Source organism: Pteropus vampyrus, unplaced genomic scaffold (genome assembly GCF_000151845.1).
Source record: "Pteropus vampyrus isolate Shadow unplaced genomic scaffold, Pvam_2.0 Scaffold25, whole genome shotgun sequence".
NCBI classification, from domain to species: Eukaryota; Metazoa; Chordata; class Mammalia; order Chiroptera; family Pteropodidae; genus Pteropus; species Pteropus vampyrus.
The window spans coordinates 10532848-10554441 of NW_011888806.1; the positions used below are offsets into that span (position 1 = coordinate 10532848).

At 34.9% G+C, this 21594-nt stretch overlaps 1 protein-coding gene across 5 annotated transcripts in view; it reads right to left on the minus strand.

Annotated features, from left to right (window-relative positions):
- Positions 1-21594, minus strand: part of ARHGAP24 (Rho GTPase activating protein 24) — a 464137-nt gene that overhangs the window by 37653 nt on the left and 404890 nt on the right. For 3 of the 5 annotated variants that reach the window (XM_011356326.2, XM_011356328.2, XM_011356327.2), the window contains one exon: positions 11752-11959. In XM_011356326.2, coding sequence (XP_011354628.1) covers positions 11752-11959 — 208 coding nt within the window. The other 2 variants (XM_023528441.1, XM_023528442.1) reach the window with 2 other exon arrangements.

Sequence of the window (21594 nt, forward strand, 5' to 3'; positions counted from 1 at the left end):
CCATAGCTAAATAGCTGTTCAGGAGTTTAGAGAGCTGGCTCCTCTCTTCACTTCAGAGAATCACTTACGGTGCTGAAGACAGGGAGCCATCTACAAGTTAATAGTGTAGGGGTCCAGAATGGAGTCTCCCCAGAATGTGCCACTGTGACATGAAGATTATTTCATGCTGAAAAGCCCAACAAACTCAAGGAGAGTTTTTGTTGGTTCGTTTGTTTGTTCTCAACCCACCCCCACACCTTACCTGTCTAAAAGAATTCTAATAGAAAAATCTGCTTCAGGACATGAACCTTAGCAAATTCACCTCAGCACATATAAATTGTGTGGCAGACAGGGAGGATCCAAGCAAATCTGTTTATGAGATTCCCCTCTGTGTCCCATTATTTCTGAGTGGCCCAGCAAGAATTTGTTTACCACATGTCTGCTCTTTCTCATAGACCTATGAATCCCTACTTTCCCTCTGAAGGCCCAGCCCCTGCCTCTCTCTCTCCTGAGTCCAGAGTGGCTTGTAACCCTCAACTGCCCAATGTATTCTTGGGTCTCAGACCTTTATGGAATTCTCATATGTATGTATGTAATAAATTTTGTCATTTTCTCATGTTGCTCTGTCTCAGAATAATTTGATTATTAGTCCAACCAGAATAACTTAGCAAGGTAGAAGGAAATTATTTTTCTGCCCCGACAAGGACTTGCCTTAGGCAAACCCCTAAGAGTCTATTCTTTGCTTTTTCTGACTCTTTAGCTATCCACATGCCCTCAGGTTACTACTTGCTTTCTTCGCTTTCCTCCATTGAATCCCACCCTTAGATCTTTTATTCACACTATGATATGAAGGCTCTATAACTGTATAATATGCTACTGGACTCCCAGTGTTTAGTTCTCATGTGGATCAAAGCATAAAAGTGCAGGGAGGGATGTACTCTTCAGGCTGTTCTAAAATTTTAGGCTCCCTGAAACTCACTGGATTTTGTTAACCAATGTCACTAATTAAATGAATGAATGAATGAATGAATGAATGAATGAGACTAAATTAAATTTCAGGCCCATTTCAGCAGATCGCAAAGTATATATTTTACACATCAACTGTATACCCCCAGAAAATAATTTCTTTCACAGTAACACAAGACCTGTCTAGCCTAGTCAGAACTAATATGTTTTTTCCAATAATGCCATGAAGCTGATTTTTTTCTCATTTCCTATATGAGATACCTGAGGCAGATCACCTCACTTGATCAATTTCCCTTCACCTATGCTCCAATAGCCTACAGTCTGGCTTGTATTTCCCAAGTTATTGTTTGAAGATCATGTATACAAAATTTACCAGAGGATTTGTTTTAAATGCAAATTCTTAGGCATCCTTCAACCTTTTAAATCAGAATGATAGCCGGTGGGTATAAGTATTTGAATCTTGAAATATTTCTGTAGATTATTCTTATGTAAACTAATGTTTGAGAATCTCTACCATGTCTATAGTGCTCCCCACTTTCAAGTTCACCTTTTACAACTCAGGTCAGTAATGCTCAAAACTATATTGATACCCAGAGATTAAAATTAAAATATGGGTCTGGCTCTTCTGTCTTCTAAATTCTACAGTTTGAGGTTTCTTTCATTTTATCTCTGTAGACTTGCAGTTTGTTTAGTGGTCCTAATCAGTCATCAAGACAAAAAAACATAAACAAAAAGGGAGAAGAAGAGAAGGAGGGACAAGGGCAGAATGAACTGGGTATGTGGGAGGGCAGCTGGGGTGCCTCGGGCAGCAGCTGTTTTATGGGATTGTTGGACAGAGTGTGTAAAATCACTGGCTTTATACAGCCTCTTTGCTTGTTCTTGAATGTTGTGTTGTAAGTGCGTCGTTATTTTGTTGCCAAGCAATAAATGCAGTAAGAGTGACATCCATATGGCCACTCTTGACTCTATCTTCCCAGATCTTCCAAAATCTGTCTTTTCACAGCTGATGCCATCTGGAGAGCTTTGGAAACAAAATAACACTTGGCTTCTAATTTAATTTTACACATTCTATTTTTCATTGTGTCCCCTCTAAGTGGGGAAGTTTAATATAAAATATTGAGTTTTAATTTGTGTTTATTACTATGTAGAAAGAATGAAGCAAAGAATGATTAGGAACTATGATATCTGTTGTTTTTTACAGTTGACATAAACTGATAAAATATAATTTTTTTCAGGTCAATGAGATTGTCCTTTCTCACAAAATTCATTTTGCTCAAGGAATCTGTGGGAACATGCCATCTACTGTAAAAACAATAAGTCATGCATACATAAAAGTCTTAAACTTGAACCTTGGAACTGGAAAAATAACATTCGATATAATTAAAGAAGAGCTGAATGTTCATGGTTAATAAAAGCGTGCACATGCACTTGCAAACTCTCTAAATTCAAACAGTGTGTAATTCAAATTTCTTTTTCTCTAACCATCTTTTTTCTTTCTCCCACAGGATGTTTTCTCTCATTCAAATATGAAACATTATCTTGCAAGTGGATTCATAGCTTTCAAAGCACAGGCTGATTTATGAACACAGATGCTCGTCAGTGTAGGACTGATGTATAGAAAACATTAAAAACAACAGAGGCAGAATTAAATAAACCAATGTTCTGATATGGTGAATTATTATATAGTCCTTGAAATCATGTTTTTGAAAACTACTTAGTAACATGGGAAGTTGTTCATGATCTATGTTCACAAGAAAAGGCAAGATATAAAAACTGTGATTCCAATACTTATATTTGTATTTTTATATATCTCTATGTCTAACTCTCTACATATCTACTTGTTTATACATAGCAAGAGCCCTCTGGGTTGTTGAATTCTGAAACATTAATCTTTCCTTCTTATATTCTTCCATATTCTAAATTATATACAAAATGTTATAATTTAAAGTACAATTTTAATAAATTAAATTTTAATAAAACTTCATACTGTTATAATTTTAAAATATTTTAAAAGTTCACTTTAAGATCAAATTTTAGGCTTTAATATTACAGTTACAATAATATTACGCCTTATTGTTAAAATTAGAAATTACCTTTGCAGAATTCCTGTGAGAATTTCTTTTTGGATAATAAATATAAAAATAAAAGCTAAATCCTGTTGACTCTTTAGTAAGCTAGAAGCATTATTAGAATAATTAAGGAAAATATTTAATCATTCTTACTCTTTAACATATTTCACAATGAAAAACTTCTGTATCTTGCTTTACATCCTAAAATCTATTCAAAACATTATGCACAATCTGTATTTTTAACTTACATTCTTTTTTCTCTTTATCATTTTGATGGTGACCATTGGTTAGATTAACCTGAACCAGCAAATATTCCCAGGAAGTTTGTCTTCACAATCCGAAAACTGAAAACCGAGCTAGGACTTGGTTGTGCAAAATTTCAAACTCATCCAATTAATTACAAAAGCAGATGGGACTGAATACTCTACTTGGACACATTTCTGAAAATAATCTCTTTCCTTGGAAAATTACAGATTAATTATTCCCTTAACTGTGTAGTGTATATTTTGCCACAAATATATTACTCTTTTTTTTTATTTCAATGTTCATGGATCTGAGACTCTTCTTTAAAATAAATAAATAAATAAATAAACAGCAGAATCCAGTAATTTAAGTATCTGTGAACTCTTTGAGGGACTCAAGCTTGACAATTTATCAAAACAAAGATATTTAGATTGCCAGAGTGTGACATTGTGGTATGACAAAAAAATATATATATATATGTATTTATACTGGTTTGCATTCCCGGCTCCAAGGCAGAGCTCCTAAAACCCTTATAATTTCCTAAATGATAAGACTAATAGAAGCATTTTTTTGTTATAATATTTGCTTTTTATCCCTAGTTCTTGAAATAGTTCTGGGGTGACGAAGGGGAAAAGAAAGTCTTTTGTTATTCATAACAAGCCCCTTTTAATCACACACTATTTTATGTTAATGAGGTGACTTTTGGAAAGTCCCTATGGTTGCCACAGGACCTAACCGTATGATTAGAGTGTTGGAACTTTCGGCCCTGTCTCTTAACCTCTGGGGAGGAGAGAGGGGTGAGAGATGCAGTTCAATCACCAGTGGCCAAGGATTTACTCAATCATGCCTATGTAATGAAGGCTCCACAAAATAAACGAACAAACAAACAACAACAAAAACCCTAACTAAAGGTGTTAGAAAGCTGGGTTGGTGAACATATCCTCCTGCTGGAAAGGTAAAATGCCTAGAGAGGGCATGGAAGCTCTGCCCCCTCCCCATACCTTGCCCTATGCATCTCTGTCACCTTGCTATTCTTGAATTGTATCGTTTTACAAGAACCCCATAATCTGTAAGTAAACTGTGTTCTTAAGTTCTGTGAGCTGGTCTGGCAAATTACTGAACTTGAGGAACCTCCAATTTATTATCTGGTTGGCCAGAAGTAGAAGTGGCAACCTGGGACTTGTGATTGGCATCTGAGTTGGGGAAAGCAGTCTGGTGGAAATGAGCCCTTAATCTGTGGAGTTTGTGCTAACTAAGGCAGTTAATGTCAGAATTAAATTAAATGGTAGGATACCCAGTTGGCATCCATTGAGAACTGGAGAATCGCTTGGTGTGGAAAACCCGTGTATTTGGTGTCAGAAGTGTTCTTTGGGTGGAGTAATGAAAAACAGTAGTTTTCCTTTACAGAATGACCTTTCTAAAATACATAAGTAAAATTATTTCATTTACTTATTAAAAATCTTTCAATGGATTTATATTTTATATAGAATAAAAACTAAATGTCTTATTATAAACCACTGAGCTACACAGTTTCAACCTCTTTCATCTCATCTCAGAGGACTCTACTCATCACTCATTGTATTCCAGCAACTATGGATTTAAGTTCTTTAAACAAGCTAAGCTGTGTTTGTCTCAAGACCTTAGTACTTCCTATTCAGTCTGCAATGTCCTGCCACTGTATCTTAGGTATGGCAAGCTTCTTGTCATTCAAGATAAATCCAAATGTTATATCCTCAGGAAAGAGATGTGTATCTTTATCACTTCACTTACTAACATATTAGCATGTCACCCTTATCACTCTTTGAACTTACTTATACATTGACAGTCTATTATTTATCTACCTGTCATTAGCACTGCAAACCCCAGAAGAGAATAGACCTGGCTTATCTTTTTTACCTAGAACAGTATCTAAGGCATAGTAAACACTCCAAAACTATTTGATAAAGCAATGCATGAGATAGATTGTCTCCAAAGGTGACTGTCAATGATTTCTCCCATCTATACATGTATGTCACACCTTCCATCAAGAAGAAGAGTTGATTGATTTTCAATTCTCTTTAATCTGAGCTGGACTTATGCTTTGTTTTTGATCAATATATTCAGAGAATGTGACATAGGCCTTGTAAGATCCACTCCTTTGAGTCCTGAAACACCATGTAAGGAGTTCCAACAGTTGGCTAGAGAGAGAAGCCCTGAAGGATACAAGAGTGCAAAGACAGAAGCTCAGCTAGCTACCAGCCATTTCAGCTGGCTCAGCTTAGGCATAGACTTTGAATGAAGCTCTCTTGGACACTATAGCTACACTATATTGCGGCCACGGACACTGGTTAGATGAGAGGCAAGGCTCTCTGCCGAGCAATGTCCAAATACAGAATCTGAAAAGATTGTTGTTGTTTTAAACCAAAAAAGTTTGGAGTAGTTTGCTATGCAGCAAGAGATACCTGAAACAGTCACTAGTATCAGACGTTGGGTATTGCTGCAACAAAAAAATAACATATATGGTATTGGCTTTGGAACCAGGCAGAGTCTGGACAGTCAGTGAGGTGACTATTAGTAAAAACTGGAAGAGCAATGAGCAAATTGTTATTAGAGGCTAGAGAAAGGTAAATGTTTATAATGCAGGGTGGAAAATTTAGCAAGATTATCGACCTCAGTAACTCAAAATATAAGAAATATTTCTGATGAGGCTAAAGAAGGAACTGTTCAACTTTGAAGAAAAATTTAGGGAAACTATGGTGGTCCCTAAGGATACAGAGGTTGCAGTTTAGGGAGGTTGAAGTGGCTAGAATTGGTGATGTAGACTATTAGAGAGAAGGGAGCTTTGTAAAAAAATAAACAAACAAACAAGCTGATGAAAGATTCTCATAGTAAGAAATGGCTATAGAGCAAAGATGCCAGTAAAACACAACCCATAAAGACCTTTGTTTACCTTTATGGCCAATGTGAATGTAAAATCCCTTGTTAAAAACTCTGTAAGAAGTAAGGTAGCACTTCACAGATTCTCTCAGCAAGACAAAAGAATTTAGAAGAATCTTAAGATTATTCTACAGCACCTTGACTCATAACTGAATGTGGAAAGGCCGGACATAAAGAGACGTATGGGTATGACTTTGTCTCAGCAAGTAGATTATAATTCAACATCTATGAGGCTTTTAAAGGAATTACAGCAACTTGGAGTAAAAGAGACTGTATCAGTTCAAAATGAAAAGAAACTTTGGGATCCCAACTTTTTATGGGCAGGAAGTAGGCTGAAAAACTACTCAGCTAGAAATAAGAGGCATCTCTTACAGAAAAGGAAAGAAGTTTTATAGAAAAGAACTAAGACTCAAGAGGGTACACCCAAGAGTGGAGAAGAGCTAAAGGTCAGTGAGCCGAGCCCTAACTAGGACCGTTTCCCAGGGGAGGAGTCCTGACAACATGTGTCCAACAGGATTTCAGAACTGCTGAGGAGGAGAATCTGCTCATGAACTTCACAGAATAATGTGTGTCAGATCTCTCATTTAAGAAAAAATGAAAAAATTAGTCTACGTGAAATAATTGTTTTTAAGATATCGGACAACACATAGTGCAAAAATATGACCCTCGACACTATGTAATTCGATGAGACAGGTCTTGTGATTGCTTCAGCCTTGAACGCAGAGGCATTTACCAAACCCTGGGACGGGAAGAAAGACCTTAATAGAGAACAACGATGTTACCAAGCTAAGGATACAGAGGTTGCAGTTTAGGGAGGTTGAAGTGGCTAGAATTGGTGATGTAGACTATTAGAGAGAAGGGAGCTTTGTAAAAAAAATAAACAAACAAAAAAACCTTCTGAAATCGACATATAGGTCTTCCTGATTCTTTGTCTAAATAACAAGATGAGCACGCAGAGGGTAAAACTCCACAGGACTAAACAAAGAACAATCACCAGGGAAAGAACAACGATCAGGGATAAAAGAAGAGAAAAATAAGAGAGAAAAATCAATGACACTAAAACTGGTTCTTTTAAAAGTTTAATAAAATTGATAATACACTAGACTGATTAAGAAAAAAAGAGATGTCACAAATTGCTAATGTCAGAAGTAAAATAAGAGATATCTACAGACATTACAAAAATGGTAATATAAACCACTGCACAACAATTTATTTGGAGTTATATGCAATGGACAAATTTCATTAAAGATACAACTTACTAAAATTGGCACTAGAAGAATTAGGAGTGCCATTCCTAAAAACTTTCCCACAAAGATAACCTCAGACTAGATGATGTTACTGATAAATTTTACCAAAGATTTGTGGAGGAAATAATACAAACTCACATACTCTTTCAGAAAACAGGTAGAGGGGACACTTTCCAAGTAATTCTGAGGCCAGAATTTCTCTGATAACAAAACTAGTCAAAGACATTACAAGAAGTCTACAGGTCAAGATAGGTCCAAAAATCCTTAACATATTATTTGCAGGTCAGATACAGCAAGATATAAAAAGGATAATTCATCACAACCAAATATAGTTTATCCCAGGAATGTAAAGTTGGTTTAATATTTAAAAATCAATTAATGTAATTTATGACATTAACATAACAAAAGGGAAAAATCAGATAATTTTTGCAAACAATGCAGAAAAAAATGAATTTAATAAAATTCGATTCTCATTCATTATTAAAATTTCCAGGAAACTAAAAATACAAGGACATTTTCAAAGCTGATAAAAGTCATTTACAAAAAACTTATAGCCACATACCTAGTAGCAAGACTGAAAACTTCCCTCTACATACGAGAAAAGTATATCCACTCATGACTATTGTAGAAGAGTTTTTAGCAAGCACAAATAGGCAAGAAAAACAAATACGAGGCTTACATATTGAAAAGGAAAAAATACTCTCATTATGTACAGTCAACAAGATCATAGAAAATCCTAAGGGATCGCAAAAAAAAACATTAGCACTTAATAAATGGATTTGTAGTTTGTATTATGCCAAATTTGTAGGACAAAAGCTCTCTCTATAAAATATCAATTGTACTTATATAATCTAGCAGTTAGCAATTAGAAAATTAAATGTAAAAATACTATTTATAGGAATACCTATAAACATTAAATATTTAAGGATAAATTTAACAAAATGTAGCAAGAGCTTACACTGAAAATTACAAAACATTGCTGAGATACAAAAGTCCTAATGAAATGGAGAGATTGACCATATTCATGGATTAGAAGAGTTTATATTTTTAAGATATCAATTTTCTCTCAATTGACTTCTAGATTCAATGAAATATCTATTAATATCCTAATAGGCTTTTGTAGAAATTGATAAGCTTATATCGATTTTTTTAAATGGAAATGCAAATGACCTAGAAGAGACAAAACAATCTTGAAAAAACAAAGTTAAGGGATTTACTACACTTGATTCTTGATTTCTAGACTTTAAAGCTATAGTGATTTTCTCCAAAAAATAATAGCTTTTAACGAATTCTTCCTTCATTGTGTATGCTTGCCGCTCTTTCCATCAAGTGGTGGACTGTATTTCCCCTTCCTCTCACATCTAGGCTTGCCCTATTTTTTGACTCGCTTTGACAAATAGAATGTACCAGAAGTGACACTGTTTCATCTGGCCCTAGCCCTTGTGAAGCTTATAAGCTTCATTCCATTCATTCTCTTGGAACCCTGAGCCATTATGTCAATAGGTCTGATTAATCTGCTGGAGATAAAGGCCACGTGAAGAGAAGCTCTATTAGATGTTAGATGAGAGAGAGGCAGAGAGACAGACAGACAGACAGACAGACAGAGTGAGAGAGAGAGAGAGAGAGAGAGAGAGAGAGGCTCAAGCAGCCAACAGTCATTTTAGCCATTTCAGACAAACCTCTAGACATCCAAGAGAAGCTATTTTGGATTTTTCAGACCTAATTGATCTGCATCCATCCATCCATCCATCCATCCATCCATCCATCCATCCATCCATCAATCAATGCTATGTGAATAAATGAGTACACCCTAGCCAAGTCCTGACCAAACTGTAGAATCATGAATAAATAATTGCTTGTTATTGTTTGAAATAAAGTTTGGGGTGGTTAGTTATGTAAGTGTAGAAACTCAAAACAATGAACAACTGAGCTAATGAATGACATTCTCCTTTTTCTCAAAGTATGCTAGCAACATGATCATATTGTGTTTAACACTGAGATACTCTCTGCAAGTCTCTTCTTCTATAGCTTTTCTATTAATAAGTATCTTCTATAATTATACTTCAGAAACTAAAAGATAAGGAAATTTTTATGCAGCATGAAATCATCAAGTAATTTAAAAAGTCTCATTTAATTTCTAATTATAAATGTAATATATGCTTATTGAAATTACAGTATAAAAAAGGGGGGAAAATCACTCATTCTGTCACAAATCAATGTTAATCTTCTCTTCTAATTTTCTCAGTATGTTTATGCAATGATGCATTTCATACAAAAAACAAAAACATACATTTTCATAATTAGGATGACATTTTGTATAAAGATTGCACCATATTTTATTTTCAACATGTAGTTATCTAGAACGTTATTTAAAAAATGTTATTTTCAGGGCATATCTCTTTTTACAGGTATCCTAAAATATATAAAATATCCCTCTATTCCCCCATGTTAGCAAAGTTCTGTTATAAGAACCAAATCAAAAATGTCTATAGCAAAATAATTTTTAATAAATAAATATGCTTTGCTGTAATGTCATCTACATATATTTAGGCCATGTATAAAAAAGGCCATTAAAATTTATCAATGTCACACGCAATTCATTGTAGATGTATATCCCATTACACAGATTTTATTAGGAGAATTCCATTAACAAATTTTTTTCTAATTTTGGAACCACACAATTGCATTTCTCCTAAATAAACCATTGTTTATACCTTGTGGACAGGATTGAATTAAGTAACAACTAATTTGGTTTTCTTTTTCAAAGTTAGAATAAGATATGTGACTCCTCTGCAAAAAGTATATTTGCAATCTTGAAGTTTGTTCTCTGACCCTAGTTTTAAATTCATTTCTTTACCTCCACATTTAATTTTTTTCTTTTGGAGAGAATATATGAATCCTTATAAACCACCTATATTACCTTTGTAATTAAGTAGGTCATAATCGATTAATTGATTCTGCCTTATTTTTCTATTTATACTTCCATTTATCATTACATAAATTAGCATTTTCCCAAAATTTTAATAACTGTGTATTATTTTGTTATATGAATGCATTACTCTACTCTGCAGTCGAGACAACAGATTGGTGCTGAATTTTTACTATTATAAAAATTATAATGTTATTTTGCACTTGTTTTTTTCCCCACATATCTGATTTTTTCCTAAGACTAGAATTCCCTACTTAGAGGATCTTAAAATATATTGCCAAATTTCTTTACGAAGAAATAATAATTTGCACTCTCAGCATTGGGGTGCCTGCCTCAGCATAGCTTGCCAGCACTGAGTATTACCATTGTTCAGGACTTTGTTCATGTGACCAGCAAAAGAGTATTCAATAATTTAATGTTCAAAGAGAAATAATGCATAGTAGGTAATTTTCAATTTTCAAGTATCAACACTATTTTTATCCACAAAGTCCAAACTGAGAATCTCTCCTAAGTAAATAATCCAATAATAATATGTATGTGAATGTATACCCACTATATTATTTATAATAGTAAAAAAAGTCACAACAAAAATGTTCAACAATATTGAAATAGTTACAAACATATTCCTGTAGAAATTTAAGCTTTAAAAATTTACTTGCAGAGGTTGCCAATGATAAAATGTTAAGTTAAAATATAATTGAAATAAAAGGACATTTTTCAGCTATTAATGTGGAAAAATCTGTGCTACACAATATTAAATTAATAATACTAGGATAAAAAATTATTCTTCTACTAAATTAAAAAAAGTAAAGAGAAGGAAATAATTCACAAAATATTAACAGTGTTTAACTCAACTCATTTTATACTTTCTTCTCTGGAAGTTTCATTACTTCCTGAATTTCACCATGCTATACTTCTCCTTGTTTCTTAGTAAATTTATTCTAGATTAAGGAGGAGCTATATATTTTAAAATATAATGCTTTCATTATTATTATAAAAGTAGTTATTTTTAATTACATTTCCGAATTCCAATCTCAACTTAACAATATTTTTAATATCCCTTAGCTGAAAGAATTAAAAAGACATCAAGCAAGAGAAGATGCTTATTTTAAAAGCTCACTTTTCTGATGCAAAAATTAAATACAGTTTTAATTTAGGATTAAAGGAAAAGAATCAATAATAATGTTTTAAGAGGGGGGAAGTATAAGAGAAAAAGACATCTAAAACATCAAATTTTTGGCTCTATAACTTAATAAAAACAGTCCATTTTTGTGTGGCCACGTAATCCAGCATCTAAACTGTTAAAACATCAATTAAGTTTATGCCATCTCAGCTCACTGCATTCTTTCAATTTAGTTTAAATTTCTCAGTGCAGGATGGTTAGTAAAATCTTGAAATTTACCTGTCAAATGATGGCTTCTCTCCACAGTCAAAGGCATCCTGGAGTTCCTTAACAAGATTAGCTTGGCCTGGCAGTCGGAAGAGACCCTCTTCTTTTAGCCCCCTTTGTCGGATGAAATCCACGCACTGCTCCACCAACATAGGAGCCAGGCGGTTCCCATATCTCTTCTCATAACGAACAGTATCTTCCAGTTTCTGTCCAAAAATGCCTGGAGAAATAAAGGATCACAATGAATTTGAGAAACGTTATATTTTCCCACTTTGTTGCTCTCTTTTAAAACTCAATGTAAAGGAAAAACAAAGATTGGAATGCTAGTGAGCATTTAACATTTGATATCTCACATTATTACAGAACTAAATTGAAGAAAAGTAAGCATTGCATGTACAAATTATGTAAGACTCTCGAATGTTTGGTTAATTACTTCAAAACCATTAGGTTAAGGATTTAACAGTGAGAACATATGCTTTGCATCCTCATCTGTAAAATAATTTATGGGTGGATACAATGGTGCAAAACCATCACATTCCAAGCAATAAACACTTGCTATCAAAGAGAATATTCTTAGCTCAAGTAGAAACAATAACACAACAAACCAAATTATTTACCTGGCATCAAATCTGGCACTAGTGGAATTCATATATTCCTTTTAGGAAAGAAGGTTGAATGACCTAAAACTAATACTTGATTACATATGAAGTGAAATTAGGAAATGGCATTCTCTAAGGGCAGTGAAAATTAAAGCAGGTAACAGGTTTATTTAGCTTAGTTTGCAGGCTTTGGAACAAGTGATTTCTTGGTAAATGTGTGTTGAACATTATTCACTAACTCAAGACACACACACTCCTATTTTCTTTTGTCATCTTCACTTTAGACGCTGAACAATTAAACATTTTTATACTTCCCAAGTCTTCAGGAGCTTCTAGGAAGACTTGGGTTTGATTGATTGATTGATTGATTGATTGATTAGTTGATAGACTGATGAAACAGAAAGCACACCTGGAATTACTATTCACTCCTTTTTCTATCTTGAACTTGGACATGCTATCTGTCCTTCTAAGAGTCATCTTTTGACCATTAGGCAACAACCACAAAAGAAAGGTTTAAAGATTCACAGAGGCAACAGGGCTGAAATCAATGAACCACTAATCCAACACCAACAGCACCTTCCTCCAGATTTTTTTTTAATATAAGAAAAATAATTCCCTGTGTGTTTAAGCTACAGTTAGCAGTTTTCTATATTTGTGGCAACAGAAAATTGTAACCCATACAATGGTGATAACAATTGTGAAAATATTCTAGTATTTTAATAACAAAGCCTTCAAATCAGTTATGAATGGAGAACAGTCATTTTCTGTAAAACTCTTTAGAAACAAATGTCATGCTTATTTGCCTGGGATGTTTGGAATTTACCCTGCCAAAATTTTAAAAATAGCCTTTCAAAGGCATTTATAGATCATTTTAAAAAATAATGTCAACATTTGAGAATCTTAGGTATTTGTGATTTTTCACATATCTTTGGATTGATAAATAAATTATGTAAGGTTTCTCCCTAAATCCAGTAGAAAATCTACTAAAATTCTGTAGAAATTCAACCTCTATGTGCACTACAAATGAGAATAAAACTTCCAATGTTTGGTTTTATGTAGAAATAAAAAAGCAGTCAAACATTCTTTTCTTCATACCCAGGATTTCTTTTTTTCCCAACAACTCAGGGATGATAAAGGAAGGAGTAAGTTTTGCTTTAGAAGAGTACTCTGTTTGTTTTTTCTTATCTTTTCTTTTCTTTCTTTCTTCCTTACTTCTCTTGTACATATAGGCTTACCTTTACAGTAAGAATTTATTAAAGAGATATAGCAAGAAACTAAGAGCCAAAGGACCTAACATCCTTCAATTTATTAAGTTTGTATTATGTACTAAGTTCTTGACCTATATTTTCTCATTTTTCTAATAAATATATGAGGTAATTATTTTAGACATGAAGAAATTGGGGCTCAGATTAAATAAATTGCCCAAGGTCTGTTACACAGCACCAAGTAGCAGAATGGAAGTTCACATCCAGATTTATTCAGCCTTAAAACCTTTGCTCATTCCTCAATACCAGTCCTTATCTTTTTTAAAAACACAATTTTTGTGTGTTTTCATCTTCTAGTAATTTAAAATATTAGTAAATTCTAAACATGAGTAAAATAATGTATCTTTTCTGTAGTTTCAAAAATGATAATAGCGAAACTGTACTTATGTCTACCAGGCTTGAATATAAGCAATTTATCTATATTTTTTTCTTATTTAAAATGCACAGTATTATATATGGTAGGGGCCACCATTGTACCATTTTACCAAGAAGGAAACTGAAGCACAGAAAGATTAACTAATTTGCTGAATCTCACACAGCTAGTAAATGGTGGAGCCAGGATTTGTTCAAGGTGGATGGATTCAGAGTCATTTTGTATCTATTACGCAATAGCTATTACACACTACTGAGCAGTGTGCATAATGGCTGGAAACTGCGCCGCAGAGGAAGAAACCTGCCAGCTTTCTTACTCGCTTTCCTACTTCAATGCCTGTATCACGCTAAGAGGGGTGGTTTTTGCTGAGAAAATATAAATTTGGGGGAAGACCAGAAAAATAGAAGGCGAAGGAAAAAACTCTGAACATCCTGCCTGAGCATCCTGCCTGAGGAAACTCTTTTTTTATGTAAAGAGCTATGCTTACCTGGCAATATAACATGTAAGAGAGTTAAACTATGTAGATAATAAGTACATATAATTAGAAATTCCTGTGGAAAAACTATAGTTTCTCCTCTAGATCTAATTTTATTAAGAATTATAATAGATGTATACTTTTCATTGTGTACCATTAGAAATAAAATGTCCCAAATATCTCTGGCTTACAATGGTAGGTGTGAGCTAACCTCCTGTATGAGAATTTTTTTAATGAGGAAAGTTAGGAGGAAAATGATTTTTAAAAGCTGTTTTATTTAAAAAAAATTTTTTAGGGAACAGTAAAATTTCAAATTTTAAAATTAACAAAAAAGAACAAAGGTCATGTTATTCTCAGCTAGAGGCATGGGGAAAGCACACATTGATTACTGCACTATTCACAAGAATATTCCCTATAGTGTGAGCCATGTAAACAGTTCCAACTATGTCCATTTAAATTCTCAGTGATGTTTCATACTCCCTGACAAAGTCCTCCCAGAATGTCTAGGTGAGGACATATGTCATGCATACTTCCCCTAAAAGTACATTGATAGTGTCATAAAACATTACCCAGGATGTGACTTTTCACTGGGCTGAGGAAGTAAATCATACAGGTGAATTTATTATATCTGTGGGAGGCTGTTACAACTGGGGGAGGGGTGGGGGTGGGGATAGGGGAGAGAGAGAGAGAGAGAGGAACTGAAGCAACCTTCAGGGTTTGTGAGGTTCCTGCTTTAGTGTGATTTATACACCAAATAGCTAGAGGCAGCCTGTGAAGTTAGTGAATGTAATAAAATAAATATATTCAAATTTAATTCATCCTGAAAATGAATAAACAAATATAAAGCCCAAACTTCTTGGACTCTCTGTGCCCTGTAATTATTTATTTTCTTTGCTCCTAGTATCTCAGTTAAGTAGAGCTCCGGCTTTTGTTCATCACTTTTCCATCGTCTTGCCAACCTACGGCAATTTGGCCTATGACACTGTCATGCCACTAAAAGAGCTTTTACTACAGTCACCAACAACTTCCTGGTTGTCAGATCACTGACAGTTAAATTTATTTTTGTAATACTTTATGTCTCATTCCCTTTAAAACTATCATTCTCACTCTTCTTCCTGACACTTCTCACATGTTACATTATTCTTGCCTTCCAGAATATCTTCTCAGTCTCGTTCTTGACTATACTATCTACTATATGTTCTCGTAAGTTTTCTGGTTCTCGGGATTCTGTCCTCAGCTCTATTTTCATCTTACTTGTTACAATTTCTTTGCTGGACTCCACTTATCTCCTTGTATATTAATTATTCCCAGATTTGTATATCATTTTGGGCCACTCTTATGATCTCTAGCATTGGATTTCTAAAGTGTCCATTAGATCCCTCAGCATGGATATCTCAAACCACTCTCAAACTCGAAATTTCTAAAACTGGCTAAGTCATCTTTTCTTCAAAACCTGTTCTACTTTTAATTCTGATTTCAACTATCTGTACCAGTTACCTATCTCCAAATCATTAAAGTGCCATCTGAGAATCAACCTAGATTCTTCCTTCCTTCACAAACCGGATTTAATCACCATCTTGGTCTCTTCCAAACTCATCACCACTACGTGAGACTAGATCATCAATATTTTTTAATTGACTTTTTGAAGAGTCCACAATTCAGGCAAGCACTACCATACTGATCTTCATAATATTTAGATTGGATCATCCCATTCTTTTGCTTCATTTCTTCCAATGGTGCCCACCAAACTCCTTTTCATGAAATACAGGTTCTACAATCTGATCTCTGTCTCTTCATCCACCAATCAACCAACGATGTTTAGGTAGCACTCATTGTGTGCCAGGCACTGTGCCATATTCACCTTCATTTCTGCTGCTTCCTGACAAACAACGTGTTCTCTATACTGAATTATTTGTTGTTTCCTAAATGTAACATGACTTATCATGTCTCTAGGCCTCCTTCTAGAAGGGAAATCCTGCCATCGTGAGTCAGCCTAGAATCTTATCCTGCAAGATTCGACTCATTGTTTCCTGTGTTGACTTCACTAACATTCCCTCACCCCCACCCCAAATGCAAAGCTTGGTAAGTTTCTTCTTTGATTTCTTAACACATTACTTTGTAATTATTTAGATGCCTATCTGTCTCGAACTAGTCCTCCATTAGTCAAAAGAGGATTGTACTTTCACAATTATTATGATAAGATAATTATTTTACAGTTATTACTATTATTTTAAATAATATTAAAAAACAGCTGTAAAATATGTACCTATCTTAATAACTTCACAAAGGTTTAGATAATTTCCAAAGGTGCCACAGACACAAGGACTAAACTGGGATTGGCGTTAGATGTGAAGGCCTCACTCCATTCTACCATACTGCTATGGTTTGAATGTGTCACTCCAAAATTCCTAAGCTGCAAATCTAATGCCTACGGCGATGGTATTAGAAGGTGGGGCTTTTGGGAGGTGATTAGGTCATGAGGGCAGAGCCTTCATGAATGGGATTAGTGCCTTCATAAAAGGGGCTCCAGACAGCTCACTCATTCCTTTTCTTTGTGTCTTGTAAGAATACAAGAAGTTGACAGTCTGCAACCTGGAAGAGAGCTCTCACCAGAAACCAATCATGCTGGCCTGATCTCAGACTTCCAGTTCCCAGAACTCTGAGATATAAATTTATGTTTTTTTAAACTACCTACCCAGTCTGTGGCATTTTGTTATATTAACTTGAACTAAGACACATAGGCAAACTCTCTTGCTTCTAGCTCTGGGACTTAATATCAAAGTGAGTAAGAATTTTCTGTTCATAAATACTTGTGGAATTAATGAGTTCATTAAAGCAAAGTACTTCACCTCCTCAATTATGAGAAATAAATAAACAACTCCTAAGTAAAATGGTACTCATCAATTGTTTCAGGATGTGACATTGATTTCCATAAAAACTTGAAAACAAAAAAGTCCTTGTTTGCTGATGAAAAGCCAAAAGTTTAAAAACTTCTTGGTTATTACTCAAATTCTTTGCTATCAGTTATTTTTCAGAGTTCTCTATCCTTTCTTTCCTATAGATCACATCCTGAGTCATACAGAGAATTTGCTTTTACTTATCCTTATGCTTACTCCAACTCTGCTAACAGAATAAGTCTTGGTATTACCAGTCTTATAACAATTTTCAATTAATAATAAACATTACTCATGGTAAATAGACAAATCAAAATAAAAGACATCCAATTTAGTACAGAACTAAGAAACAAAAACAGCTAAAGTTTACTTCAAGCTGTTACCAGCACTTTCTAAGTAATCAACTCTTTTATGATAGAAAACTTAATCCAAGAAGCTCAGAATCTATAATCAGTGAATGTCAGCAGAATCTTGACTTTTTTTATATTCAGAATGGGGAAGGAGGAAAAAAAATAGAGGCCTGGAAAAATTAAATGTAACAATGTGAACATAGTAACCCAGTGGCCTAGGTCTTAGGTCAGCAGAGTAATTATAGACACAGTTTACATCTGGATACCAAGCCATGCCACTGACATGTATTTTCTTATACCACACTCACAGACATTCTGCAAGGAGGTCTTTCTGCTACAAACAGATTCAGAAATTCTAGGTGACCTAAAGTCACACATATGGAAAGTGGCAGATTTGGGGTACAACTGCACATATAATTCTAAAAATCTTCCTTTCCCACTGTTTCATTAATTCAGTTCAGATATATATTTTTTTCATAGGCATGCTGACCACTCTCTTAAGATCATATAGTAGAAAATGTCTTTCTGTAACTTCCAAAGACTGAATATGATTTCATATAGTTCAAGTAAGTCACAGCCTTTCTGGATGAGCCCATGGCCAGTCTTTTGTTCATGGGCCCCTCAGATTTTTTTTTTTTTTTTGTATTCATTGTTACTATATAGTTTATTTAAACCAAATTAGGATAATACAGAGAAGAGACTGAGGTGGGAGCTGCCCAGAATCTTTGTGGATTACAGATGCAAACTGGTCGGAGATGAGTCCTTGGACCCAGACTTCAGTAAGACAGATCAGTTGCATAAATAGAGAGAACATAAGACACAAGACATTTCACAGCTTTTTGCTTTGTGTTTCCATTTTAAACATATGTATGTTACAACAAATTTGGTGTAGTGCTTATCACAGAGTAAGTAATTACTTATTTATGTTTCTTTACCCCCAAAGAGTCTGTGAACTCATCCCCAATGTAACTTAGTAAATGTTACATAAAACTTTACCATATGAATTAACGAGCTCCTCATTTACAGCACCATTTAAAATTATATGGATTTGGATAGTAGCATTCATTTAAACAAGTCAATTACCATAAATGTGATTGCAACATGCACAACATAAACTTTAAAGAACATGTTGCTTTTATCCACCAACATTTTAAAGGCATTTTATTTTAATTTATTATTGCCCATGGACTTGCAGGAAAAGATAGATAATACTACTGTAATTCATGAATCTTCAATAAACCTTGAATCCTTGATTGAACAGACTTGTCATTCTTCACTTTGGGAAGAAATAAATACATACCTTTTCTCTACAAAGGTATATACAGTACTTTAAGACGGCTATACAGATAAGGTGGTCAATTGGCAGCATATATGAAATATAAGGGCTACAGAGTCTAAAAGCATAATGGATGAAGAAATGAGAGCAGCAATGCCTTGAAGAAAGGGTAAAGTTTGAATTGACAACAGAGATGAGAGCATCATAACAGAGAGGGCACAGTGAACAAAAACAAGGAGATGCAGGAAATGTAATCACAAAGAAAGAGAGAGACAGTCTGGATGATAGTTGGAATTGGCTAGAGGCTTTCATAAGCACATGAAACAGTTAGAACTTCCTTTGGGAACAAGAAAAATGTAAAAAATTTTGAGCTGTTGAACGCTGCCTGACAGTACTGTGTAGGAATATCTATTTGACAATGCTTTACAAGTGGACTATGTGTTGTAGGAATTTGTGAAGAAAGTTGAGATTGAAAAGAAGTAAGGATGGATGCTGCCTGGAGAGCCACTTTTTCAGGTAAAGTAAGTTGTGTGCATGAAGCAATGAAGACACAGAGAACTAAAGTGATGGGAGTAGAAATGGAATTGAAAGTGTAGAAGGAAGGAAGAAGCAATGATGCGTGACCACTAAGTGGTTATAATATAGGGAAAAAGCAGTGGGGAATTAGAGATGACTTATCTCCAAGAAGAGAGCAACTCAGGAAGAGAAAAAAAAAACAAGACAGAGTTAGGGTTTAAAATTTTACTTTAGTTTGTCCTGTGATCAGCAACTAGAAATTAGCACTAACATTCAGGACCCACGGTGTTACGCACCACCAGATAATCAAAAGATTGGTTGTGCTCTGCCTATTAGATATTAGTCTTAGAGAGAGAGGCAAAACAATTCATAGTTTCAAAGTCGAGAGTAAAAAATTCCTTGTAATCTTTATCTCACCAGAACATAAATGCAAAGCACCACCATCCCCCGCTTCATGCCTCATAGACGTTTCTTAGTTCCTAGATTTTTAACACCGTGGGGAAAACATTTTCGGTGACCTTTATTAGTACCTGAACAAAGAAAGAGAGAGATGAAAAGGGCAGAAGCGGTCTGGAGGAGAGAGGAACCCTGGGAAATCAGTTAGGGCTCCCACGAGGTGCAAGCTTCACCATCACCAGGCCTCCGGAAACTAACGCCACTCCCCATTCTGTGGTCTTTCCTAAAGCGGCAAGTCTCTTCCATGGGCTTAACCTTGATGACAGTAAAAAATATGCTTTAAATGTGGTTCAGGAAAAGCTGACTTCTGGGCACTCTTCCATGATTCATTCCCTCTCCTTTCTACTTTCATTGAAGTGACTTAAGCCAATGCTCTCCAACAGGCTTGGGAGAGGAACTCAGAAACCCTGGCCCACTTCTTGAACTACGTGAGCACCCAGGAGATTAAACAAAGCACAAAAGAACGCTTATTTTTTAAGGTGGCATAGTTTGGGAACACAAGATTGAAAGGAAAGTTTTTTTCTGTTCAGTGCCAGACTTTACGTAAAGATGTAAACAACCTGTGCTTCGTGCTGCCCCTGACCCGAATGACTAGTGCTGCACCAAACAGCATTGCAGCAGCCGCTGGGCACCTTCCCTCCCTGAGCCCTGTCGTGTCACTGTGGTCATGCAGCCAATTAACTGAGAGAAGTTGGTAATGCACTGGCTCCAGGGAAAGGAAAAGGAAACTTAAACCAGCTGACCGAATGCTTCCTGCACCACCTCTCCTTTATGGTTCTGACAGAAACCAGCATACAGCTTTGTAAATTAAAAATCTGTTAATCCTTGATTCAAATGCTGAACATTCCTCAGGTGACTACGACTGTGCAGAGGAAAGGACAATACTTTAAAAACAGCCTACGGGAGAGGATAGATGGAAGCTATTCCCTACCCCTGTTATTGCCATTTGCCAGCCCGCCAGAATTTTCTTTGCAGGCATGCCTTTCCTTGTTAGTATTTAAGGAAAAAGGGAAGAGGGTATAATGAACAGCAGTGTTAGCCAGGTTTCTTACAGATCTGTTATTGCAGGAGAGAAGGTAAAAAAGGTGGAAAAGGTAAAAAAAAGGCCTTGCTCTGTGCAGATATATTAATTGTCCCCAGAATATCTCATGTTACAAATGAACAGCAATAACCCAGAAATACAGACCTTCTCTAGTGTTTGAATAAACCTGATTTTGTTGCTGAGGGGTTGGGGAACTATAAGAGAGAATGTCTTTTAAGCAATTAGTCCCTTGAATTTTCAATTTCTATCATTGCCAATTGTTCTATCAATGATGCAATCTTACAGTTCTATGCTAGACAACCCTGTTCTGAAATCTCTATAGATCTATAAAATATGAGACATGTACATATTTAATTATCTTTGTAGATGAGGGAAGAATATGAATCAACACCTGAATTTCTTACAGATAATATATGCTAATGATCATAGCCAGATCTTAGATGCTCAAAGACTCAGAAGGAATAAGGTTTAGTTTTTAAAAAGTTTCCATTATATTTTGCTTTACATATGTGGTTTTTCTTATTTTGTTTTCTTCTCATTTTTTGTTAGTTACTAAATAGAGAGGGTTAATTAGTAGGTGGCAGATCAAGAAAAAAAGGGAGAAGGAAC